Source organism: Cydia pomonella, chromosome 16, assembly GCF_033807575.1.
Source record: "Cydia pomonella isolate Wapato2018A chromosome 16, ilCydPomo1, whole genome shotgun sequence".
Taxonomy (NCBI): domain Eukaryota; kingdom Metazoa; phylum Arthropoda; class Insecta; order Lepidoptera; family Tortricidae; genus Cydia; species Cydia pomonella.
The window spans coordinates 14,015,500-14,038,260 of record NC_084718.1 but is presented as its reverse complement, the minus strand read 5'-3'; the positions used below and the strand labels follow the sequence as shown (position 1 = coordinate 14,038,260).

General features: G+C 35.9%; 1 protein-coding gene across 2 annotated transcripts; it reads right to left on the bottom strand.

Annotated features, from left to right (window-relative positions):
• Positions 1-6,966: 6,966 nt before the first annotated feature.
• On the bottom strand, positions 6,967-22,202 carry LOC133526714 (uncharacterized). 2 transcript variants are annotated; one of them, XM_061863433.1, is made up of 3 exons: positions 22,133-22,202; positions 14,299-14,438; positions 6,967-8,370 (listed from the first exon to the last, which is right to left on the bottom strand). In XM_061863433.1, the coding sequence occupies exons 1-3, from the start codon at positions 22,163-22,165 to the stop codon at positions 8,142-8,144; spliced, it is 402 nt and encodes a 133-aa protein (XP_061719417.1). In that variant the 5' UTR covers positions 22,166-22,202; the 3' UTR covers positions 6,967-8,141. The 2 variants fall into 2 exon arrangements, with proteins under 2 accessions (XP_061719417.1, XP_061719418.1); XM_061863434.1 differs by lacking the exon at positions 22,133-22,202 and adding an exon at positions 16,314-16,472.
• Positions 22,203-22,761: the final 559 nt, after the last annotated feature.

Sequence of the window (22,761 nt, the reverse complement as noted above, 5' to 3'; positions counted from 1 at the left end):
TGATATAGAGAGAGAGAGAGAGATGACTAGAGCTACGCTACGGAGCGTTAACGATTAACACGTTGGCTAAGCACCCTGGACAGATTATCGGCCCGATTCGAAGAATGAGATACAAGAGAGAGATCGTCAGTTAGATCTTATTGGGATCACAGCGGAATCGAAATAAACGTCAATTTTGACATGTCGTTTAGTTATCGATCTTTTCAAGATCTTAAATGTGTCTTAATCATTCATCGAATCCGGCCACATATGTGGATAAAAACTTTATTAACCATTTTCGAACAATCAAGAGTGCCCTTACCAGCTGGTGTGGTGAAATAATTAACGTACTCCAATAGTATGAATTCGAACGCGTTCGATTTGAATAGTTATTTACGATACAAGTGCAGAAAATAGGAAATTCGCAACGAGTGGTGATAAATTAAAACGACCGAAGGGAGTGTTTTAAATCAATTACCTATTCACACGTGTATCGTACAACGTTTTACAGTACATATGGCTCTTTAAAGTTTCGACATATGCACGGAAAGTGCTCATTCCCGCACACGTGCGGGAAAGTAGCACCATTTGTACTGTAAAATTATTTTATATTTGGAAAAGTGCCAGCTATTTGTGTATTTTGCAAATTGTGTAATTGTGTATAGGTAAGTAGATACCTATAATTTTAACTTAGTTAATAAGTGCGTAGTTAGTTTGATATGTGTATATGTTTATTTGATATTCAAGTTTTTAAGTGGACAACATTTACATTTAAGTAACAACCGGGAAAACAACATGCTACATACATTAGATAACAAGATGAGCAAGTCAAGACCCGGCTCATCTTGCGCTTAGTTACTTAACTTTACCGTTCATGCAAATTTAACCGGTTTATGGATTTATTCTCCCATATTATATGGTTCTAAGTATAAGGGTTGACTTCGAAAAGGTTTTGTGTTGGTTCACGAAAGCTGGCGCGGGGTACATAGAAGATGCTTGATAGTCCATTAAAAATCTCGCGTCAGCGCTACCTTATAAGTCAACGTACGTACAGTATGTAAATTCAATACGGATGAATATTTAAACCACAGGATTTAAGAAGTATATTGAGCTATATTTTGCTAAGAAATACAGTGAAAATATTAACTACTTAAACAAAATAATTCGGCTCGCAATGTAAAGCAACACTCAAGTTACGATACGAGCTAACTGAAGTAACTGTAAATCTACGCTTGTTGGTAGTTACGTAGTTACTATAAAAAGCTCGTATCTCGTAATGTCATGTCACGTTATGTCTCGTAAGGTTTGCAGTACATTGCTGCTCGGTAAATATTCAAAAATTAATAGTGGGGTCATAAACTCATAAATAAGTGTAACTTAAAAAACTTCTTACGTAATGATTACCTAGACGGATAAATTCTATATCTGGTTTAATTTATTGCCCGTGTTGGATTTACACACTATACATATACCGAGTGAAATAAAATACTTTGCAATGTTTTTAGGGCTCCGTACCTCAAAAGGAAAAATCGGAACCCTTATAGGATCACTTTGTTGTCCGTCCGTCCGTCAAGATCCTTTATCTCAGAAACGCGTGAAGGGAACGAGTTGAATTTGAAACCATATACTCAAGTCTACAGTTTCTTGAAGCTGTGAAAAAATATAAACTTCAATGCTAACGTAAAAAAAAAGATACGACCGTTTTTGTCGCAAAATTAGACATAATTTTAGGCATCGGAGTTTTTATCGCAAGGTAAGACGTTAGCGCGAGCTATGGAGTCGACATTAGCAATAAAATTCAACTCATATTCATACTCATACTCATTCATTTATATAATTAGTGATTTTAATTTTATAATCAAGGTCAAGAAAGTTGGTAAACGAACCTGTAGTTTTGTCTTTCAAGAGATAAATATTACAAATAAGAATAATTACTATTTTTTGTATTGATTAACTTATATTCATATTATTTCTACCTCTTTTAATATACATACCTATTGTTTTTTTTAAAGAAATTTCATAATATAAATAATACGAAAAATTGTCATTGCTCTTATTTGTAATTTTAACGTTATTGTTATTAATTAGATGAATGAGTATGAGTATGAGTTGAATTTTACTGATAATGTCGACTCCATTGCTCGCTAACGTCTTACCATGCTATAAAAACTCCGATACCTATTAATTATGTATCAAGTTTCCATTATTTTATTCTTCATTTACTTCAAAACTTTTAATTGGCTGTCTGTGAAGTTTGATGGGAACGTATTAACAATTGTGTAGGAGGCGTATTCTGATTTTAATATCAGGTTACGAATTGTAGCTGGATTTGTTATTAATATGATCTATCAGTATAAAAGTAATGTTTTTATTTGAAGGTATGCCAACGGAGACAAGAACATAAATGTGTAAAAGAATTTGAAAAAAGAATAATAATTATTAAAAATCGAAAAAACTCAAATGAAGATCGGCCCAATTCGAAGAATGAAATACGATAACGATAAGTTCTGGTTTAGATAAGTTCTCATTTAGATATCGTATAATTGACAGAAGCAGTTCAATTCGGGCAACCGATGTCACTTTGACGTTAGAAATATCGTAGATAGATCTTATTGGAATCACAGCGGAATCGAAATAAGCGTCAATTTTGACATTTCGTTTAGTAATCGATCTTTTAAAGATCTTAAACGTGTTTTAATTATTCTTCGAATCGGGCCGTATAGCTGTTATTACAATAAGAATATCTATGCCTCCTGCTGTCCTGAATAATTAAAAATCGAAAAAACTCAAACGAAGATTATAGCTGGTATTACAATAAGAATAGGCCTCCTGCTGTCCTGCTATCTTTTGTGTTATTAAGTATATCACTGCGCCTCGCTTTTTAAATAAAGCTTTAACTTGCTAACTGAATAGGGGGATAAACAAATTTGCAGTTTCTGCCTAAAATTACAACAATGTAATTTTTTTAATTTAAACTTAAGGTAATTGTTTTATTTTGAGATGGACGGCACGTGACGGCAGCTGCTTTATTAAATGTCGTACATATTTTCCTTGTAATATTAGAAGTAAGCGGAATGCGTAAAAAATGTTCGTCGTTAATAATTCAAGCACGCTTTCGTAGGTACGCTACCTCCATTGGCTACGCTACGCCGAGGTTCGTTATAGAGCAGTACCTGTTTTCTGAAAGGTTTCATACGTTATTTCCATTTGGGACCCGGATACGTCCTTAAACTACGTCCAAAAGAGAGGCATATGGGCATTGTGAATGTCATCTCGCTTTGTGTGATCGGGCACAGCACAGCGGATGTCATTCCAGATCTAGAGCAGAGCCCAGCTGGGGAAGTACCTTACAGAAAACCGCAGCCAAATAACACTAGACTCTACTCATAGTGTTGTGTTCCTGCCAGTGAGTGAGGTTGCCAGAGCTCAACAATAAGGGTGCGGAGTGTAAGGGTCGGCAACGCGCATGTAATTCCTCTGGAGTTGCAGGCTTACATAAGCTACGGAGACTGCTTACCTTCAGGTGGGCCGTATGCTTGTTTGCCACCGCCCTAGTAGGTATTAAAAAAAATATGACTAGAACTAAATCCATAATACAATATTCGTCAAAAAAGTATAAAGACCCCACCACTCCGCCCCTCCTGCCCCATTTCTTAAAGAGGATTTTAAGTATCTTTCTTCTTTATCAATATTTTATAATAGCCTCCCTTTTCGGGTTGTTCGATTGTGGAATGCTTTGCCGTTGGAAATATAAGATATGCGTAATCCCTTCCATATTTAAAAGCCTTTTAAAATCACATTACCTCTGGCTGCTCCAACTTGCCTCGTACTTATATATAAAATTACATTTCTAAATTATTTAACCTTCAATTGCCGACTGACATTTAATTATTATTATTTGTATCTGCGTTACAAACTCTCGGGCTTTCAAGCCTGGTCATTTATAAGACGTGCGTTTGTATATACATACATCCAACACGTAGAGGCGGTGCGGAGAGCTTTGATATAATTTAGAACGCCCGCTGCAACCCATTCTCGGCTACATAAATAAACCGGTTTCAACAGGCATTGGGAGTTATTATAGAAAAATGAAAAGAGTCCTGGTCTATTATTATTATTATTATTCGATAACAGTAATAATCGGCCTTAGGTATCGTTGTTTGAAGGTGCATCTTTTATTGTTTTTCGAATACGTGAGTTGACGTTATCACATTGTTTTTTTTTCTTTTGCGACCCTTGTCTAAACCCGATAAGGAGTCCTTACACACGGTATGTTGTCCTCCTCCTTGCGGCGTTATCCTCATTGATGAGGGTCAAGAATCGTGATTCTCTTGGCGTAGCGTAACCCTGATGGTGTCACACCATCAGACTTTCGGTCTTTAGCGTCATAAAGTGCGATTTGTGGCGTGCTTGTTTGTAAAAGAATACTTTAGTTTAAAAGTTCATTCAGTTTAGGTATTGAAACTAAAACTAACATTTTATCATATATCAGGATAAAAAAATTGATACATCACATTAGATAGATAGATAGAATACTCTTTATTGGCACACCTCAGTAAAACGATACAAGAAAAATAAACAATTGATTAAATGTAGACGCAGAAAACAGACGGTCTTATAGCAAAAAAGCGATGTCTTCCAGACAACCTTTTGGTAGCGGAAATAGAGAAGTTAATCGAAAAAGTAGTGGTCACATTTTTCTTAGTTAAAATTGATCTTCTCGCATTAAGGTTGCCAGAGTACAACAACGGTGCGGATTGTTAGAGTCGGTAACGCGCATGGACCTTTTAACTCCTTTGGAGTTGCAGGCGTCTATAGGCTACGGAGACTGCTTACTATCAGGCGGGCCGTGTGCTTATTAGCCACCGACGTAGTATAAAAAATACAGAATAAAGAGGCATTTCTTATACAAGTGTACAAACATAAAACCGTGGTCCTGAATTGAGCAAAGTTAGCTGGTGAACGCAACCCTGATGACACAGAATCACACTGCGCCATTAGAGATGTACTTAATGGTTTCGGGAATATTACTGACCCATGGAAATATCGGAGGATTAAGAACATCCCATTCTTAATATTATTTTACCGGCTACCTACCGAAAACCTTATATTTTATTACGACTATTTTAATCTAACCGCTCGATTCGAAGAATGATTAATACACGTTTAAGATCTTGGAAAGATCTTTAAAAGATCGATTACTATACGATATGTCAAAATTGACGTTTATTACGATTCGACTGTGAACCCAATAAGATATATCTACGATATTTCTAACGTCAAAGTGACATTGGTTGCCCGAATCGAGCTGCTTCTGTCAATTATACGACATACAAACGATATCTAAGTGAGAACTTATCTAAACCAGAACTTATCATTATTGTTTTTCATTCTTCGAATAGGGCCGTAAGACTGCTTCAAAACTAAGCAGTTACCAAGAAAAAATGAATATATATATTATCAACATTAATAAAAACTTTACTTACCAAATTGTAACAGCTGAAATTTTTGACATATGATTTTAATTGTAATGACATTTTATTTAACTGAAACATAAATAATAAAATAGAAATATTGTATTAAAACTTCTAAAGTAAACTAAAGTATTATAACCTGAATTAATAATTGTAGTGTAACATGGTTTTAATTATAATGTGAACATACCTGACCTGACTAAGCCTGGGTTGCGGATATAAAAATATGGCCCCTGATTTTTTTATGGGTAATGATTTTTTTGTTATTTTAGTTCTAGAAGTATTTATTCCCAATTATGTAATGTTATAGATTATTTCTTAAAAGTAATAACATATAATATTTTAATAATACTATGAATGATTATGATGGGGAATATTAGTTCGATCGGGAATTTTCCCATCACATCTCCACCCGGCCTAACTTCGCACTCCCAAGGGGCGATTCGCGAATCGTAATTGCCTCGCTTTGTGATCTTTGCCGGGTTAAATCTATTGGCTGGCCATGGATTCTCATTAGGTGCGCGAGCCTGGGTTGGTCAAGTTTTAGTCTGCCAATGTATCGTGACCTCGGGAACTATTACTCCTATGCGTAATCGCAGACCGTACTGGGGGCCTAGGCAAGAAGCCCATCGTTAAAGCCGTAGAGATCGAAACGCAATGTCTCTCTGTCGCACTAATATCGAAAAGTGATGGAGAGACATTAGCCTTTCGTTCGCTACGGCGCAAAGGATTGGCATCTGGGTTAGGCCCTCTGGGTGCCTGGCCAAGGTGACAATCGCTTGCTCTACAATAACGTAAAACGTAACGCTTTGTGTCCCTCTGTCACTCTTCCATATTAGTGCGATGCTGTCGCAACGAAACGCACGGTCACGGTCGCTGCGACGCGCGTTTCATTCGCTACGGAGCGTAGACGATTGGCATGCTGACTACGCACCCAGACGGCCTAGCCAAGGTGACAATCGCTATCGCTTCGACAACGAATCGCTTGGTGTTTCTCTATCACTCTTCCATATTAGTGCGACAGTGACAGTTGCGATTCGATCGCTACGGAGCGTAAGTGATTTGCACGTTGGCTACGCGGCCTGATATCGGTTCGATTTTCAAGTTCGAGTAATAGATTGGCGCGTGTTCTATTAGCGATTGGAATAAATATTACTGTTCGAGTATTTGGACGGTGCAGAAAGTTTGTTTAACAGTTGAATTGCTGACTTTTTTTTAGCCCGTACAGAGTAAAATGGAAGTTAATGCGGAATCATTTGATAAAATCAGTTTAACGAATTACTTATAGTTTATAGTAATATATGATTACGCGCCATGTTGCGGAATTTTCCTCTATAACCGCGAAAATCGAAGTTCGTCAATTGCGGGAATTCTTCTCTGTCACTCTAATTACGTCTCAGTGAGAGTAAAAGAGAAAGATCCCCGCAATATGCGAATTTCGGTATTTACGGTAGGCCCCCTGGTCAGACTTTATATGGGTTGGCAGTGAGAGAAAATAGAAAAACAAAAGATGGAACTTTTTTCATGTTATATACATAATTTATTGGTTTTGTACACCCGTACTTGAATAACAGCGGCATGAAAATAATGTTTTGAACTTACAATGTTAACATTGGCTGTATAAATTGTATTGTTAGTAAATAACAACATTTGAAATTCGAGTTTGGCTTTCTACTTTCCATTATGTTTAAACTGAGGCTCCATAACTTTAGTTGTCTTAATTTAAACAATGTAAATGGTAGGCAAAATATAGGGCAGTACTTTACTCGTAATTAACTGCTTAAAAAGTTTAAATAAATTTATTTGTTTGTTAGGTATACTTTAATTAAAATAATAAACTTTGTGTTCACTTTTCTAAATTAGTTTACAGAACATAGCTCACAAAAAGGGTGTAAGTTAAAATTTAACTGGCTTAAATTAGGTGTCTCTATTATACCTAGTTGAACATTAAGTGATATTCTTCCATACATTCCTTCATTATAATAAAAAGTGTTACAATGCCATGCTCCGTTTCAATCTAATTTAAATATTTTATAATTGTAAGATCAACTGATTATGTAAATTCAATAAAGTTAATTTTATTATATACAGTATGTACCTAAGTACGTATTTGGAAAAAAAAACTTACGGTAACTATGTGTACTTAAGACCGACACATAAGAAGCGATTGTTTGTTAGGGTTCTCTGTCTGTCAAGACCCTTTTCTCAGGGACGCGTAGGAATCTAAAAATAAGGCCTTTTAGGCTTCGTTTATGGACGTCATGCTCCCCGACAGACACACCTCTTCTTTAATAAACAAGAATACTTAAAAAATATCAAAATTCTACGCTCATTTAAAACAATCTATATGCGTAGTTTCCTTGTGAACGTTGTTGCAAAGTGGTGACGCTACAGATCATCCTCCCAGCAGAACCACCATGATATTTTTCTTACCACACGTACTATAAGTATTTAGACATTTATATATCAATTATATACGTATCTATTTTATTAACCCACTTATTTTATTTAAAATATTAAGTATGTTACGATCTCAAACTTTTTATTAGAAACAATTTACTAAGCGCCTGCATACAAAATTGTGGCAAATAAGGTTTTCGTACAATACTTGCATAGTATTGCATCTCTCGATGTACTCATTTCTCATAGGTTCGCAGGTATTTATTCATGTAAAAGTCTTCTTACAAATTAAAATCCCCGGTTAGGGGCATTGAAAATAGACAGTCCGTTGACGAAATTGCTCTGTGAGTGTTGGAACGTGGGGTGCTGCAGCCGATGCTGCTCCAGCGCGCGCCAGTTCAGCAACCAGAATGGCTGCTTGTCTACGGGTAGTTTTCTCAGCTGGTCGACCAGCGCGCCGTCGCCGAGCGCTTCTAACGGTAGCCGCTGGGTGGTTGTGGTTTCGCCGTTGCCGAATCTGTAAAGTAGGTAATGTTAATTTTTTTTTCATCTGATAATATTATGAAGGAATGTTAGTTTGAAAGTACCTACTCATTTAATAGTATCTACCTCGTTATCTTTCATAATTAATCCCGGTTCACACCATTATCAGGATTGAGGGAGCTAAGGTACCGTAATCGATTAATAATTAAAAATTAAGAGTCACACGACCTGCCGCCAAACGCCGCTCCAGTACAATTAAAGTTACGCTCTCATATTAAAATGTTTAAATTGAATTTAGTATGACACTACAGCTACACGCCACATATTAGTAGCTATGACTGGTCAGTTATATTCACGGTTGTTGTAACACGGGCCTTACATTTAATTCAACCAAACAATTGAAAAATGTGACATGTCAATGTCATTTCGAACATCGATCGTCCGACACTCGTACTTAAAAGTAATCAGTATGTACACAGATCCTATGGCAATACGCTCGTAGGGGCCTTATAAGATAAAAATACACTAGTAGCTCTGTGAGCTGTAGACCTCGCGAGCATAGCTTATGGCTCCTCTACACGATGGCCCAACGTAGGCAAGTCCTATAGTCTGTATCTTTAGGTATTTAAAAATAGGTAAACAAAATCTACCCTCAAATGGCTCCTTAAGGCAGCTGAGGGTAGATGAAAACATTACATGATCAAATAACGTAGGTTTAAAGTCAGGTCGTTCAGTGACAGATCCAGGCGGTTTTGTATTTGGTTGATTAACCAATAAATATTAAAACTACCCGAAAATTTACAAATTGTTTGTTTACCTTTTTTTAAATACCTAAAGATACAGACTATAGGGGCGCATTTATGCGTTAGAGCAGCGGTTCCTAACTTGAGGGTAATTACCCCCGTAGTGGTAAATCTGGAATTTTACGGAGGTAATAAGCTCAATTAAATATAACAGAAATTAGACCTGTAAGAAAGAATATTGATATTTATTGGGAGTAGGGGTAAAATCGGGTTCCCTAGTTAGTCATAGGGGTGGCAGAACTGACATGGTTAGGAACCACTGCGTTAGAGGGAGCAAGTGATATTGCTATCTCATTTCACCGCATATTAGCTGCGTCCTACGCTGGGCCATCGTGTCGAGGAGCCCTTAAAACTGAATAAATGTACCTATGGCTCCGCTGTTTAGAAGAATTTATAAAGCCTGCACGGAAAAGGAATTTTATATTTATTAATAACTAAGAAAACTTTGTAGACACGTATATTTACTGCCATCTTTGGACATATGATTAAAACTTTTGGAACGTTATGGTGCCATCGCTCGAAACGATGCTGTCAAACATTTGGCCTTTTATCTATTAGATGGCGCCACTTTTAGGTCTTTAACAATTTTAACATATATTAGTAAACGAATAAGGATCAAAAAGATCATCAAGGAAAGGAAAGTCAAATGGTGTTCTACAATTTTTATCATGTGTCGAAAGATATAGCAGCAATTTTACTGTAGCAACAAAATTTTGTTTGACAGTCCACCTCCATTTCAAATTCTCTTTGCCAACGCCTACAAAATGGGAAGGAAAGAGAAAATACTCCCTTTCCCGTTTCCAAACGCCCACAGTTAGTCGGTCATCCCCTGAATGGTAAAAGTAGAACCACCTCCATCTTCGTCGGCAGAAGAAGGGCCATCAGAGCTTCACTCTGTAGTGTTTTATCTCTATAGGATTTGGCAATTTAATCCGCTATAACATCATTTTGCTACATCGAATACCTTGACTAAAATATCAACAGAAGATATGTAATAAATCTTCGGAACATTGTGTTCCTGCAAATTTGTGGCCTGAATTTTTATAGACAAGATTATAGCAAGCATCGCTGGCTCTTAGCACCTCTATATGCACCAAAATTTTCTAAAAGAATGCCACGAACCGTACCGAAACTTTCTGCGGCGACTGCACGCAGGAAATATGTTAGAAAACCATTTCCCTCTTTTAGCTATGATATATATTTTTTATTTATTAAAGCAATATAACATACATTTACGTTTAAACTTCTATTCCTAATATAATATCAATATTCCAATCTACAACTACGTCTCTATAGCAAAGCCAAAGTTGATAAATTAATCTAAATGTAAAAACTGCTCAGATTTTTTTAAACTTGAACCCGTTTTCGGCTGCGCAACTGTCCGTCTCCTTGAACTTTAACGGCTGTAAAAAAAGTTGAGACAATAAAACTGAAACGAATACGCTTTGCTCGCGCTTCGTGCTCGCTTGATCAACAATACGAAATTTAAATACAAAAAAAATACAAAATGTTACAATTCAGGGAATAGATCCAGGGTCCTCTTCTCTCTCCCTGTTACAAAGCTTAGTCAATAAAAAATAGGAAATTAAAGTGCAAAAAAAAACAAAAAAGATTTCATTGTTCGGGATTTGAGCCCGGAACCTCATGATTGTAAAGCTAGTGTATTCCAATTGAGCCACGAATGGATATATGTGACACGGTGAAATTAGGCTACTTATTCTCGAGTAAAACCTAAATATCTAAATACCCCCTAAACCAGCGTTCTAAAATATCTGAATTTTTCGCAAATCACTCTGTAACCATGTCTCACAAGGAGGAAACTCTTATGATATCGATACGGCTATTTGTTTAGGCGCGACGTACCATGACTCCGCCATTTTGAAAAAATTCCAAAAACTGGATCGACAAAAAAATTCTATTTGATCATAGAATATGGTCGCAAAATTTCACGCGAATCGGTTGAGAATTGCGACCTGTAGAGGAGAACATCCGGACATACGAAAGCAGATTGCGCGAGTCAAAACGTAGACCTACGCTACGCTTCGGTCAATTATTGATTATCTCCGAAATTGAGTTAATTAGAATACCGGTGTCTTTGAGAAAGTTACTTAATTTAAGCTCAGGAATGCACCCTTGAAATTAATGGAAATAAAAAAAAACACGGTGTATATAGCGGCGCTTGGAAGGGCTCGTTGCTAACCTGGTTGGTATATATTAAAAACAGTTGGAGGAGTTCTCGCCGTTTCCAACGACGGCAACTCCTCCAACTGTTTTCATGTGTAGTCAAACTTGATTTTGAAAATGCAATTAGGTATATGGTGCGCAATGAAGCTGGCCAGCTGGGTTTTAGGTATAGGTATAAGAGGGCTTCAGTCGCGTCTTACGAAGATGGTGCTTAGCGCATCCAGGTCTTCCAAGCGCCGCTGCGTGTGTGGGTTCCATTAGACACCCTTCCTTGCGTGAGGGTATGACGGGTTTCTTCCACATCCCTGCTGTGAAGACTATGTCCATTGGCGCCCCATCGTGTGGGATGGTTATTCGCCGTCGTTTTGGGGACGACTATGCGATTTGGTGTGTGCCAGCTTTACCGCTACCGGCTATTATCCAACCACGCGACCCCTAGCCCGGTGATACCGATTGAGTGGGGCCATGTTTCGGGGCCGCAGTGAAGGCGACCGGTAGCCTAGGCTGGAGTGTGCGCCGTGCTTATATTGGCGTACTCCGATTGTGAAGTGTCTTCTTCTTCTTTCTTGTGTAGGAGGGCTCGGGGTAGGTCATGAGCCCCTTTCTCCGGTGGGCGCCGCTGCTCTTATTGTTTTACTCTTTTATTGTATGGCAGCGGCTATTAGGTTCGTGTGACTATATCCTCTAGACCTATAAAAAAGTCTCCCATTCCACTGGAATTTGAATTGAATTCTGCTAAAATTGCGTTTGTCTTAGCATTTGAGTCGTGGGTGGCTAGAGGATAAAAATGGCAACCTACTAAAGTGCGGATGTTAAAGCGTTAGTAGCAATGTAGCAATAATGGCTTATTAATATAAGCACTTAGAATTGTGACTTTAGTAAGTGCTCCAGTCAGCCCGGAGTGATCTGACGTCTGTGCTGTAATATCTGAATAATTTATCCACTCATACGTGTAATTGCTCTGATTTATATTAGGATAATATTTACCTAGCTATTAGCTTAGGTACAGTCACCTGCAATGCTATGTTACACAACGAAGGCCGTAAAAATATCTTACACGATCTTATTTATAGGACCATAAGAGCGTGCTGCATATTTAACATATTATTGCAGGTGACTGTACCTATGTACTCGTAATATGACATATTTGTATGTGATTTAAGGAAGCATATTATGGAGTCCTGACAAAGACCGTAGGTAAGCATAATGAGTACACATTCATGGTTTTATTTGAAATTTTGTTTTTAATTTGTTTATTTTATTCGCAATAAATGGCAAAGTGAATAGTGACCCTGCCTATGAAGCCTATAGTCCCGGGTTCAAATCCTGTAGGGCTAAGATGGTTGGCTCTTTATCATTTGTCACCATTCTTGTCACGTTGTAACAAGTATGTAAGTGCGAAAGTGACGGGCATAGTGACAAGCGATAAAAATGGAACCATTAAACTTTATAAAAAATGTAGTCCAACAAATTGTACCTTCAAAATTATAAATCTACGCTTTCTCTATTAAGAACAGATTTTTGTTAAAAATTGTTTTATATACTTACTAAATTTCTTTCTATTTTTTAAGTTATTAAAAAAAATGTTCGTTTTAAGTCTTAAGCCTAGCTATTGTACCTATATGTAAAAATTCTGTTACCACCTACGGGAGAGCGGTGTCTCTTGACACAAGTGTCATGTACGCTTAAAAAGAGGCACCAGCCCAGTCAAAATCACGTTTGTTTGTGCTAACTCAATAAACATTTTATTATTATTTATTTATTTTATTATTTATGCTGCCACCACTAGTAAGGGCGTTTATTTGTGTGAGAGCACGGGTGTTTGTTCCTGAGTCATGTGTATTTTCTGAGTATTTATTTATATATTATATGTATCGTTGTCTAAGTACCTACAACACAAGCCAGGAGCTTAAGTAGTTCTTTTCGTCGATGTGTCAAAATTAAAATTTCAGAGACGGTATCATGCACCAGGCCAGTATAGTACACATATGTAAGAAAGAAGGTTTAGTATGATGGATCAGATCTAACAACATTTTTTTAAATTACATCAACTACTTTAAAATAACTTAGAACTTTTTAACTCATTTTATCATGATACTCCATTGTTAAAAACTTGGATTAAATATATGTTATAGATAGCTCATTAGAAGGGGTATTATTAGTCATAAATTGGAGGTGTCCTTGTTTTAGAAGTTATTAAAAAAACATTAAATTTATCTTCAAAAGCCTGACACACATTAGTGTGTTAATACAAAAACTGTCAAACTCATTCCGAACCCTTTTGAATTGAATGTACATGTGCGTGCACTTTCGCACAACGAAGCTCGTACGAATATCCCAGTTATAGACTTAGAGCTCGCATTTTAACTCTTTATAGGGCAACGGTCTCAAAAACACCATATTTTTGTATTTTCTTCTTGTACATAATTTTTAGGATTATATACATGGTGTTTCACGAAGAACCCGAAAAATTTTAATAGTATTTTCCTGATCATATTTAAAGGCTAAAATGTCCTAACTTTTCTGGAATTCGCTTAGTTTCAGAGTTAATGCCAATTAAAAAAAAAACTTATTTTCGTTGTTACTTAATGCTAAACTTCTTTGAAGACGATTTTGCTACTACGAGTATCTATGGGACGTAGTCTGAATACCCTAATTGATAGATATAAAACCTTGCAAAAACTAGTTTTTACAAAAAAAGTTAACTTTAATTTTAAGTGACAGGTTTACTAATAACATTTCTTTATATACAATTACATAAAATGATAAACCAAATAAAAACAAAAAAAAAAACATATTTTGCCAAAATTGACCTTAACTCATACAAAAAAAAAATCCTTCTTTTGGCCTCAGAAATGCGCTGTTAAAATCTTTCGGGTTCCACGTGTTACACCGTGTATTGGCGATAAGGCTTGAACTGAAGATTTTTATCAGTCTTGCCCGTTCATTGTATTAAATATAAAAAATTCATTGACCTGTCACCGATAGAGTTGCTTTCAGTGCTGGGTTCTTCTAGGACCGGGTAGCCTATCGGTCGTTTGGCGTAGAACGGCCTTTGAGCTACGCAAGCCGCCACCATCATGGAAATAATTACAATTTTGGCCACCATTTTGTTCTGGAAAAATAAGATTTTTTAAAAAAAAATCCCTAAGTCTACGGAAGAAGAAATTCGCAAAAAGTTATTCATTTTAATTTACGTGAAACGGAAACACAAGAAACCAGAACCCCTGGTGTAAATTTATTCGATAGCGTGACATTTTGTATGGGATTTACAAACAGCGCGCCAAGCGGGACGTTTTGGAAACTCAAAATCCCATACAAAATGAGACTTAACGCAAACGCGTACGGTAAAGGTACAGTTTCGTGGTTATAACCGACACAAATACATATACGACTTAGATGTGCATGTCGACATAAGTGCCAACAATTTATCCAATTATTCGAAATTTGGAATGACAGTTAGAATCCGACGGTTGCATGAGCTGGTTATTATTACCAAGGGTTTATATCTATTGTTTATTTATTTATTAAGTAACTTACACTAACGGGTATACAAACATGTAAGTCATATATACGAAACAATTACACTATACAAAACGGATAAACTGCATAAACATAACAAATTGCATTGTATTAAGGTATTAGCAATTAGACAGTCACGGACTTCAATTGTTGATCCACCTACGGTTCAAGTTAATGTGGCTGGTAATACAAACGCTATGACTTCGCCAATATAAAGTGAACCCTGAAAGTACTAGTACAAAATTCCTAATTTTTTTATTGCAGTAAAATTATATTTATTAAGCAGTTATATGTCTATCTTTAGTATATTTACCCACTTAACGCAGCAGGACCAATTAATACAGTACTAATATTTAAATTCTATTTCTAGCTTGTTTTAAGCACATTCGTTTCAATTAACTAATGAACTAAGCAAATAATTTGTTAACTACATATAGATCGAGTCGTTTACGAAGACTCCCACCTTGAGTCGTAATGTGTGTTATTAAAGGTTAGATTTGTCAAACCTGCGCGTCATCGTGGATGACACGAACGATATTAAGGTGTTTCATTATGTAAGAATTTTGAAATTACACTATCATAAAAGTTAAGCTAATTAATTATAATTGCGATCTGTACCCCTAGTGTAACTAATTTCGACAGCGAAACGTGACGTACGCGTTTGCGTTAAGTGTCATTTTGTATGAGATTTTTGACTTTCCAAAACGTCCCGCTTGGCGCGCTATTCAAAAACCCATACAAAATGAGACTAAACGCAAACGCGTACGTCACGTTTCAAAATCGAATTTATTTACACTAGGGGTACTGTATTCAAAATATCTGACGTTAGATGTCACTTTTAGCTCGCATTCGGGCCTTGTAGTTATGAAAACTTCATACAAACGTAGATTTTCAAGTTTGTTATCATGCTTGATTTGATATTTTTATATGTTCAAAATATACAATTTTATAAAATATCATTCCAAAATAAATCATAAATATATTTTAACCCGATTAAGTATTTAATTCTATAAATAATAAATAGCGCGTCGTTAGGAATAATAACGAAAAAATAGTTATTCGTTTTACAAAGCGGCAAAGTTGTTGTTTATTGGGGAAAAGGGGGCAATCGTGCTAATATGGATACAGGAGCGTAGCAAGTGGTTTGAAAAGTAGAATCTTGAGCGCTGCGAGGGTTTCAAGGTACGAGGGTTAAACAAAACAAATTAATGATTTAAAGAAGTTCTATACCAATGACTAAAATTTAGTATTTGTATGAAGTTAGCTATTGTTTATCTCGTTTGAGCAAGCTAAAAGTATATGAAAGCTACGGATTTTTTATAAATATTTCATTATTTTATACCTAAACCTAACTTTTGGTAACTATTAGAAGTTGAAAAAAAGAGTTTATTTTTTTCATGCAAAATCGACACAGTCTAATAACTAAACTAAATAAAATCGATAACTTAGGCGAAAAATCAATGCTTACCATTAAAAACACTTGTCTTTTCTTACTAAACGTCTGTTAATGTATAACTATTAATTGTTAAACACATTTACAGTGCTGCAATGCACACCAGACAGGTAATGTAAACAAACTGCCCGATCCAGTTCTCGTCTATATCATTTTATACTCGTTTAGATGCAACGGCAGACATCTACTAATTGAGATAGCCAGTTACCAAAGAGTGGAAAAGGACAGGGTGTCAACAAATGTGACGCATACGTGTCGGGTTCTCAATTTCTCAGGGATTTCCCCCCGCCCTTGGTAGATAAAATTAATGGGTATAAGGAGATATATTAATAATATAATTTGTGAATTATGCGGACAGACGGTTTTTGAGGAAAACGAAATCTAAAACTACAATGAGGTTGAGGATGCAATATAAACTAACTCGCAAAATATAATCTTTTTTGCCCGACATTGGCTAACAAGTACAAGGTCCACTGACTATGTTATTATTTGTAAATAGCTACTATACCTATTCTCCTTGTCCTTGCTAATCCTTCACAGCTTAATTTAGTACCTTACCTACATAAACATCTTTGAATTTATCCGCTCATTGCTGCATTGTTTTAAAATGAGTATGACGTCATCCTTACTACACGGTGTTTTGGGGTCTGTCTGTCACAGCCAGGCATTGCTGCAGTGCATTCCCGTAAATTAAGTAGGTAACTTTCCTAAAGAAGCCGGTATTATAATTAACTCAATTTAGAGATAATGAATGATTTATTATTGTCTGATAATGCCCCTACGAGCGTGTACACTTGGCATTGGGCCTGTTAATACATTGATTAGTGTTTACTTTGAGTTTATACATTTTCTACTAAACGCAAGTACTATTTCGGACGATCGATATTCGAAATGTCATTGATACGCCATAGTTTTCAATTGTTTGGTGGTTCAATTTAAATATAATGTCCGTCTTACAATAATACTATTAATTACTTTTTATGTCAAATAAAAATAATTAAATTGAACTATGCCGTTCAGTTTCCTTAATACATTTAATACATTTAGCCATACGCATACCCCGAAGTTAACCAAGTTTAAAAAACACCGTGTATAAAATGTGACCGCGGTCGCCTCGACCTTTTACTCGTATAAAGATACAAGGAAATCTCGTCTTTATAGAAAGCGATCACATATTATAAATGCAAAAGTAACTTAATGTGTCTTACCTCTTCACGCTGAACTGGTTTTGATGCTATTTGTATATGATAGTGGAAGGCTAGCGCCAGGTACTACTTCAGCAGGACCTGGCACTATGGTGAATGTCCACCTTTTCCATGTAGTTACAATGTACATGTACAAGTTAGTTTTAAGTTTTAAATCTTATTTTTTGTCTCTTTCTCTGCATGTAATATATAACTGTGTACTTATACTTAAATAAATGATATTCTATTCTATAACAAAGTAAAGTTCTTACGATCTTCATCATCTTTCCAGGCAAACGAAGTCGCGACCATAATACGCCTGCAGTTGATATTCTTTTATTTTATACTAGGGTTGCCACTCAATCAGGTTCGTTACTGCTTGTCTAAGTAATCTTTCGCAGAGTTAGCTTACCAATAAAGATGTTTTCTCCACATTGTGTTTTTATTTTCCTTATAGGATCAGAAACAAGTGTAAAAGAAAGACAGTCAATTTACATGTAAAGTCGCATTCTCTGTCGTTTTTGTAGATTACGCCACCATAATAAAATTATTACTTTCCAAAAAGATTATGAGCCCTCGCTCATTAAGATAATTTGAACTTTACAGCAAAGAAAATAATGTAGAAATTGCGTTACGATTTTTATTTTTACGTATAGTACCCACACATCGACGTTCGACTACTCCACAATAGATGTAGTAACTAGTAACTAGCGTGTATGCTCTTTCCCTTTTACACTTGCACTTTTTTGCTATTTCCATCGCTTTCGCTTTCGGCGAGTAGCGTGAATTAGTTGACTTATTCGAGAACGTTCTGCAGTTTTATGACATATTTATATCTAAGGACGGGCCTTACGGGCACTATGAATGGTGCTAGTTCAGTAGTGTCACTCACGAATTCTAACCAATCGTGCAGTCTAACGCAACTAGTTGCGACTATGGAAGGTGGAGGTAAGAAATGAAATCTGCATGTACCAAAAAATGACGTCAAAAAACCTTAAATTGGTGGCGCTACAATACCTAGAATACTTGAAAAAAAAAAAAAACAGGTTATAGACAGCGCACTTCACTCCGTCAATAACGCCTAGATTCTTAGCTTCTCTAGCGCTACTCTGGCGAGATTTGGAACTTTTATTTATAGCTGACAGCTGGACACTTTTGCAACAGTTCTACCATAAGAGACTTCACTCCTTTTAATTCCACACTCCATAGTTGCGACCAATCGCGCGCGTGATACGAACTCATCAACTAATCACGTTGTGGCTTCAGGCTACACGATTACTAGCACCATTAATATTGCCCGTAAGGCCCGTCCTTAGATATAAGTCAATAGTTAAATTGATGTCGACATTTTAACCTATGTTCGTAATTTTTTTCTATCGAGCGATAGTCAAGAAATCAGGATTCTAATCGATGAATTCACTACAGAAAATCCTTAAGATTGGTAATTAAACTTTTAGAGGCCGTATAATGATCTAAAAAAGCGGTACCATTTTTCAAAAACTCCGCTCTCTGAACCTACGGCACCTAAACCGACGATATGTAAGATCGCAAGAGCAGATAACGAAATTTCGATTTTCAAAGTCCGCGGAAGGCCCCCAGAGATCTTGAATGATGATGAAAACCCAACTCTGCATGCGAACTATCAGTTTTTATTATTAACTTGTCTGTGTTATGGGATGAAGAGACCATGCTTGTAATATGTTGCATTATGACTCCATAATACGACTATAACCTTTGTAATTGGATCCACGGAAAGTAAGTTATAGGGAAATATTGAGACAGAACATTTTAGCTCGTACATAGTACAGTCAGCATCAATAGTAGCGGATGAAACAACGCGCCAAAAGTATCTGATATTCCCGATAACTTTTCCAAATAAAAATAATTCTCTAAAATTTACTTTCAAAAGTATATCAAAGTTCAAAGTTCAAAGTGTTTTAATTCGTGAGTGATCTTTTAAATTCTAAATTGTTCTACATATAGAACCATCAACTTTTGTTAAGCTGTTACAGAATGGTAAATACTTTTGAAACCTTGTTTGATCCGCTACTTTTGATGCTGACTGTACATGCCAATATTTGCCCAATTTTCGTCTACCATAATCAATAACCAGTATTAATATGTTTTGTATGTCTTTCCCGTTCAAGGAACAATGGTGTGCCGGACATTTGGCAGGTGTGGGCGGTGCCGAAAACCACACGTAGATGCCCTTTTGACACTGATGAAATATAAGGGGTACACCGAGCGGAGGCTGTCCTTGCCCGTGTCATGGAACGCACGGAGGAGCAGCACTCGGTAAGATTGAAGGAATATTGACGCTAAAATATAATAGAATATTGTATGAAAGCGATTGACTGTTATGGAATAAAAATTAAAACAAAAAATATTACTTTGCTTATCAGCGAAAAGATAACGTGTTAGTTAATCAGTGCTAACCCGTTATACTTACTTTCTTTTTTTACATTTATTAATTTATTATTATTTATTTATATTTATATATGGAATAAAAAACCGGATGCCTACCTAATTTTTTCTCAAGATATAACTGATTGTTATAGGTACCTTTGTCATACATTTAATCGACCAAAAACGGCCTCGATTTATGAGCAGTTTTCCCGAGTATCAAAATAATGATTCGTATCACAATTGTTATTACATAGACAGATAAGCCCAGTCTGAACTTTAAATTTGTATATGAATCTTAGTCATTCCGAATTCCAAGATTTCCCTTGGAGTCTATAGGTTTAATTAATAGGGTAGTTGACTGCTTAGTCAAATCAGCTTCTTTTTTCGTTATTTTGGTTTTATTAAATATGAATTGGGTCTGAAAATAACTACGGTCTAAGTTTTTCTGATGCTTTATTTCGTGCTTAGTGGGAAAAAAATATTTTAAATACGGGTAACATCCCTATTATAATAAATATAGTTATTATAATACACATACAATACTCCTACGCATAAACTACTTCTGCGTCTAAACGTTTCCTTTTAAGAACATTCAAGATGACTATTCATAGCTATGTGACGTCAAACGCAGTTTCTGCATCTCATTGCGTTTTTTAATGACACAAACGTATGGAAAAACCACGTAGTTCAGTGACATTTATTAAACGCGGAAATATAATTGTGTGATTCATTGCTTGGTCTAGCCGTACTATTGCGAAGTGATGGCAAGCATTTGCTACATATAACCAGTATAAATGAGACTAAGAGACTAAAATTTCCAATAAGTCTGCTCTGCGTGATCAGATATTTGATGTACAAACAGCAACATTCTTAGCTGCCCATCAGTGGGCCTTATGCCTTTTGTAATAAGGTCCACCGATGGATAGTTGTGTGGTCGATTGTGATGATGTGCCGTCGAAAAGTTTCCAAAATTGCGAACTTTCCACACGGATAAATTTTATATAGTTCTCATACTTTTTGCAAAGGGACTGACATTTTCCATTTCTAAAATGATATATTTTTATTTCCTGTGAAATTTTGAAACTTCCAAGATTTTTTTAAAAAATTTTGGAAATTTTCCGTAACTTGCATAGGTATCTTTAATTTGACGATACCTCTATTGGTTAGTTACTCAGCGCAGCCCTCACCAGTGCTCGTGATAAATGATTGCTACCATTATAGAAATAGTAAACAAAATTTTACATTGAAGTAATGTCAACTCTGTGTAGAATTAGTAAGATCAAAATTACAATATCGTGAAACAATATATGGAATTTGTGCTATTAATAGTATTAATGATTACAATAGTGATTATGTTTTATGAATATTTCATTAATATTGATCGGCAACGACTAGTCGTAGAATAAATTTAAATATTATTTTCATTGTCAATCATGTAGGTGTTATTTTCTTGTCCGTAGGCCTAAGATGGTCGTCTCTTTATCATTTGTCACCATGCCTGTCACGTTCTAACGAGTAAGTAAGTGCGAAAGTGACAGGGATAGTGACAGGCGATAAAAATAGAACCATGCTGCTAAAACTGGGATTTTGCGTCAATCAAATCAAAAAGAATAAAAATAAGTATTATTAACACTAGAATAGTCGCGCCCTAGTTTGAAATACATTTAGTCCCTCTGGGGTCCACTGGTCCCAGTAAAAGTAACCATAAAATGAAAACTATTGAAGGACAATGGACACATTATGTTCCTTAAATTTGATTATAAAGCATACATGAAATAAATAATAATCAACAGTTTTAATTAGCGAATATTCGCAAAATATTTGCTAATTGGAATCTAATATTATAATTTATATATACGACATTTTTAACTTTTTTTAGCGCTTTCGAATGTAATGGAAATAACTTTCAGAGCTCTTTAGGTATTATCCTTTTTAACTACTAGAATTGTTTGAAAAATGGCTAAAAACGATCTCAATGTATATTAAAACATAATCTGTAAATGTACTCCGAATTTCTCCTGCTGGAGAATTCCTCCAACATCTTTATTTTCAGTTTCAGAAGAGTTTTAATATTTTATTAGTTCAATTAATGTAATCTGCTATCTTTTTTTTGACAAAGCCCTATGAGCAGTTAACTTTTATGCTAAAAACTTGAAATACATGGTTTTAGATCATGTAAATACTAGTCACGTAATTAGTCACTCATGGGTCCAGTGGACCCAGAAGTAAGAAAATTTTACATACGTTAACGGTTGCTACCGGGTCGAACAGACCCATAGATACTTCAGACGTCCGTTGCTCGTGAGTGTGACACCCTAACAGACAAAGACGACGAACTTCCACTTGAAGGTACTAAAAACGACATCATCGTGCAATAAGTGCCTAACGAGCGAGTTAGCGTTCATAATAAAGGCCCAGGGTCTAGCAGACCCATTAGCGACTGTTCTAGTGTTAACAACCAGATGTATTTTTTTTGATTGCATAAGGTTTAGTGCTTATTCTTAAAATGTCTTCTTAGATTGATTAAAGTTCCACTTTTTAATGTATTTCTAATGCACCCGATATTTATTTTTATACTACGTCGGTGGCAAATAAGAATACGACCTGCTTGATGGTAAACAGTCTCTGTAGCCTATGGTCGTAGCATATACTCTCTAGAAATATACCAGTACTAGTACGATGAGCCCCGTTACAAGATATTTCCATAAAAATTTCATAAACACGTCAACTCACCTACTATAAATTCCATGTGACACCTACACGGGCGCGCAAACGTGCATTCATCCCTTTGAATTAATTTGAACCAGAGACTAGTAAAATATAAAGATTTCATGTACAAAATTGCGTACGGTGACGACGTGACGTTACCACGC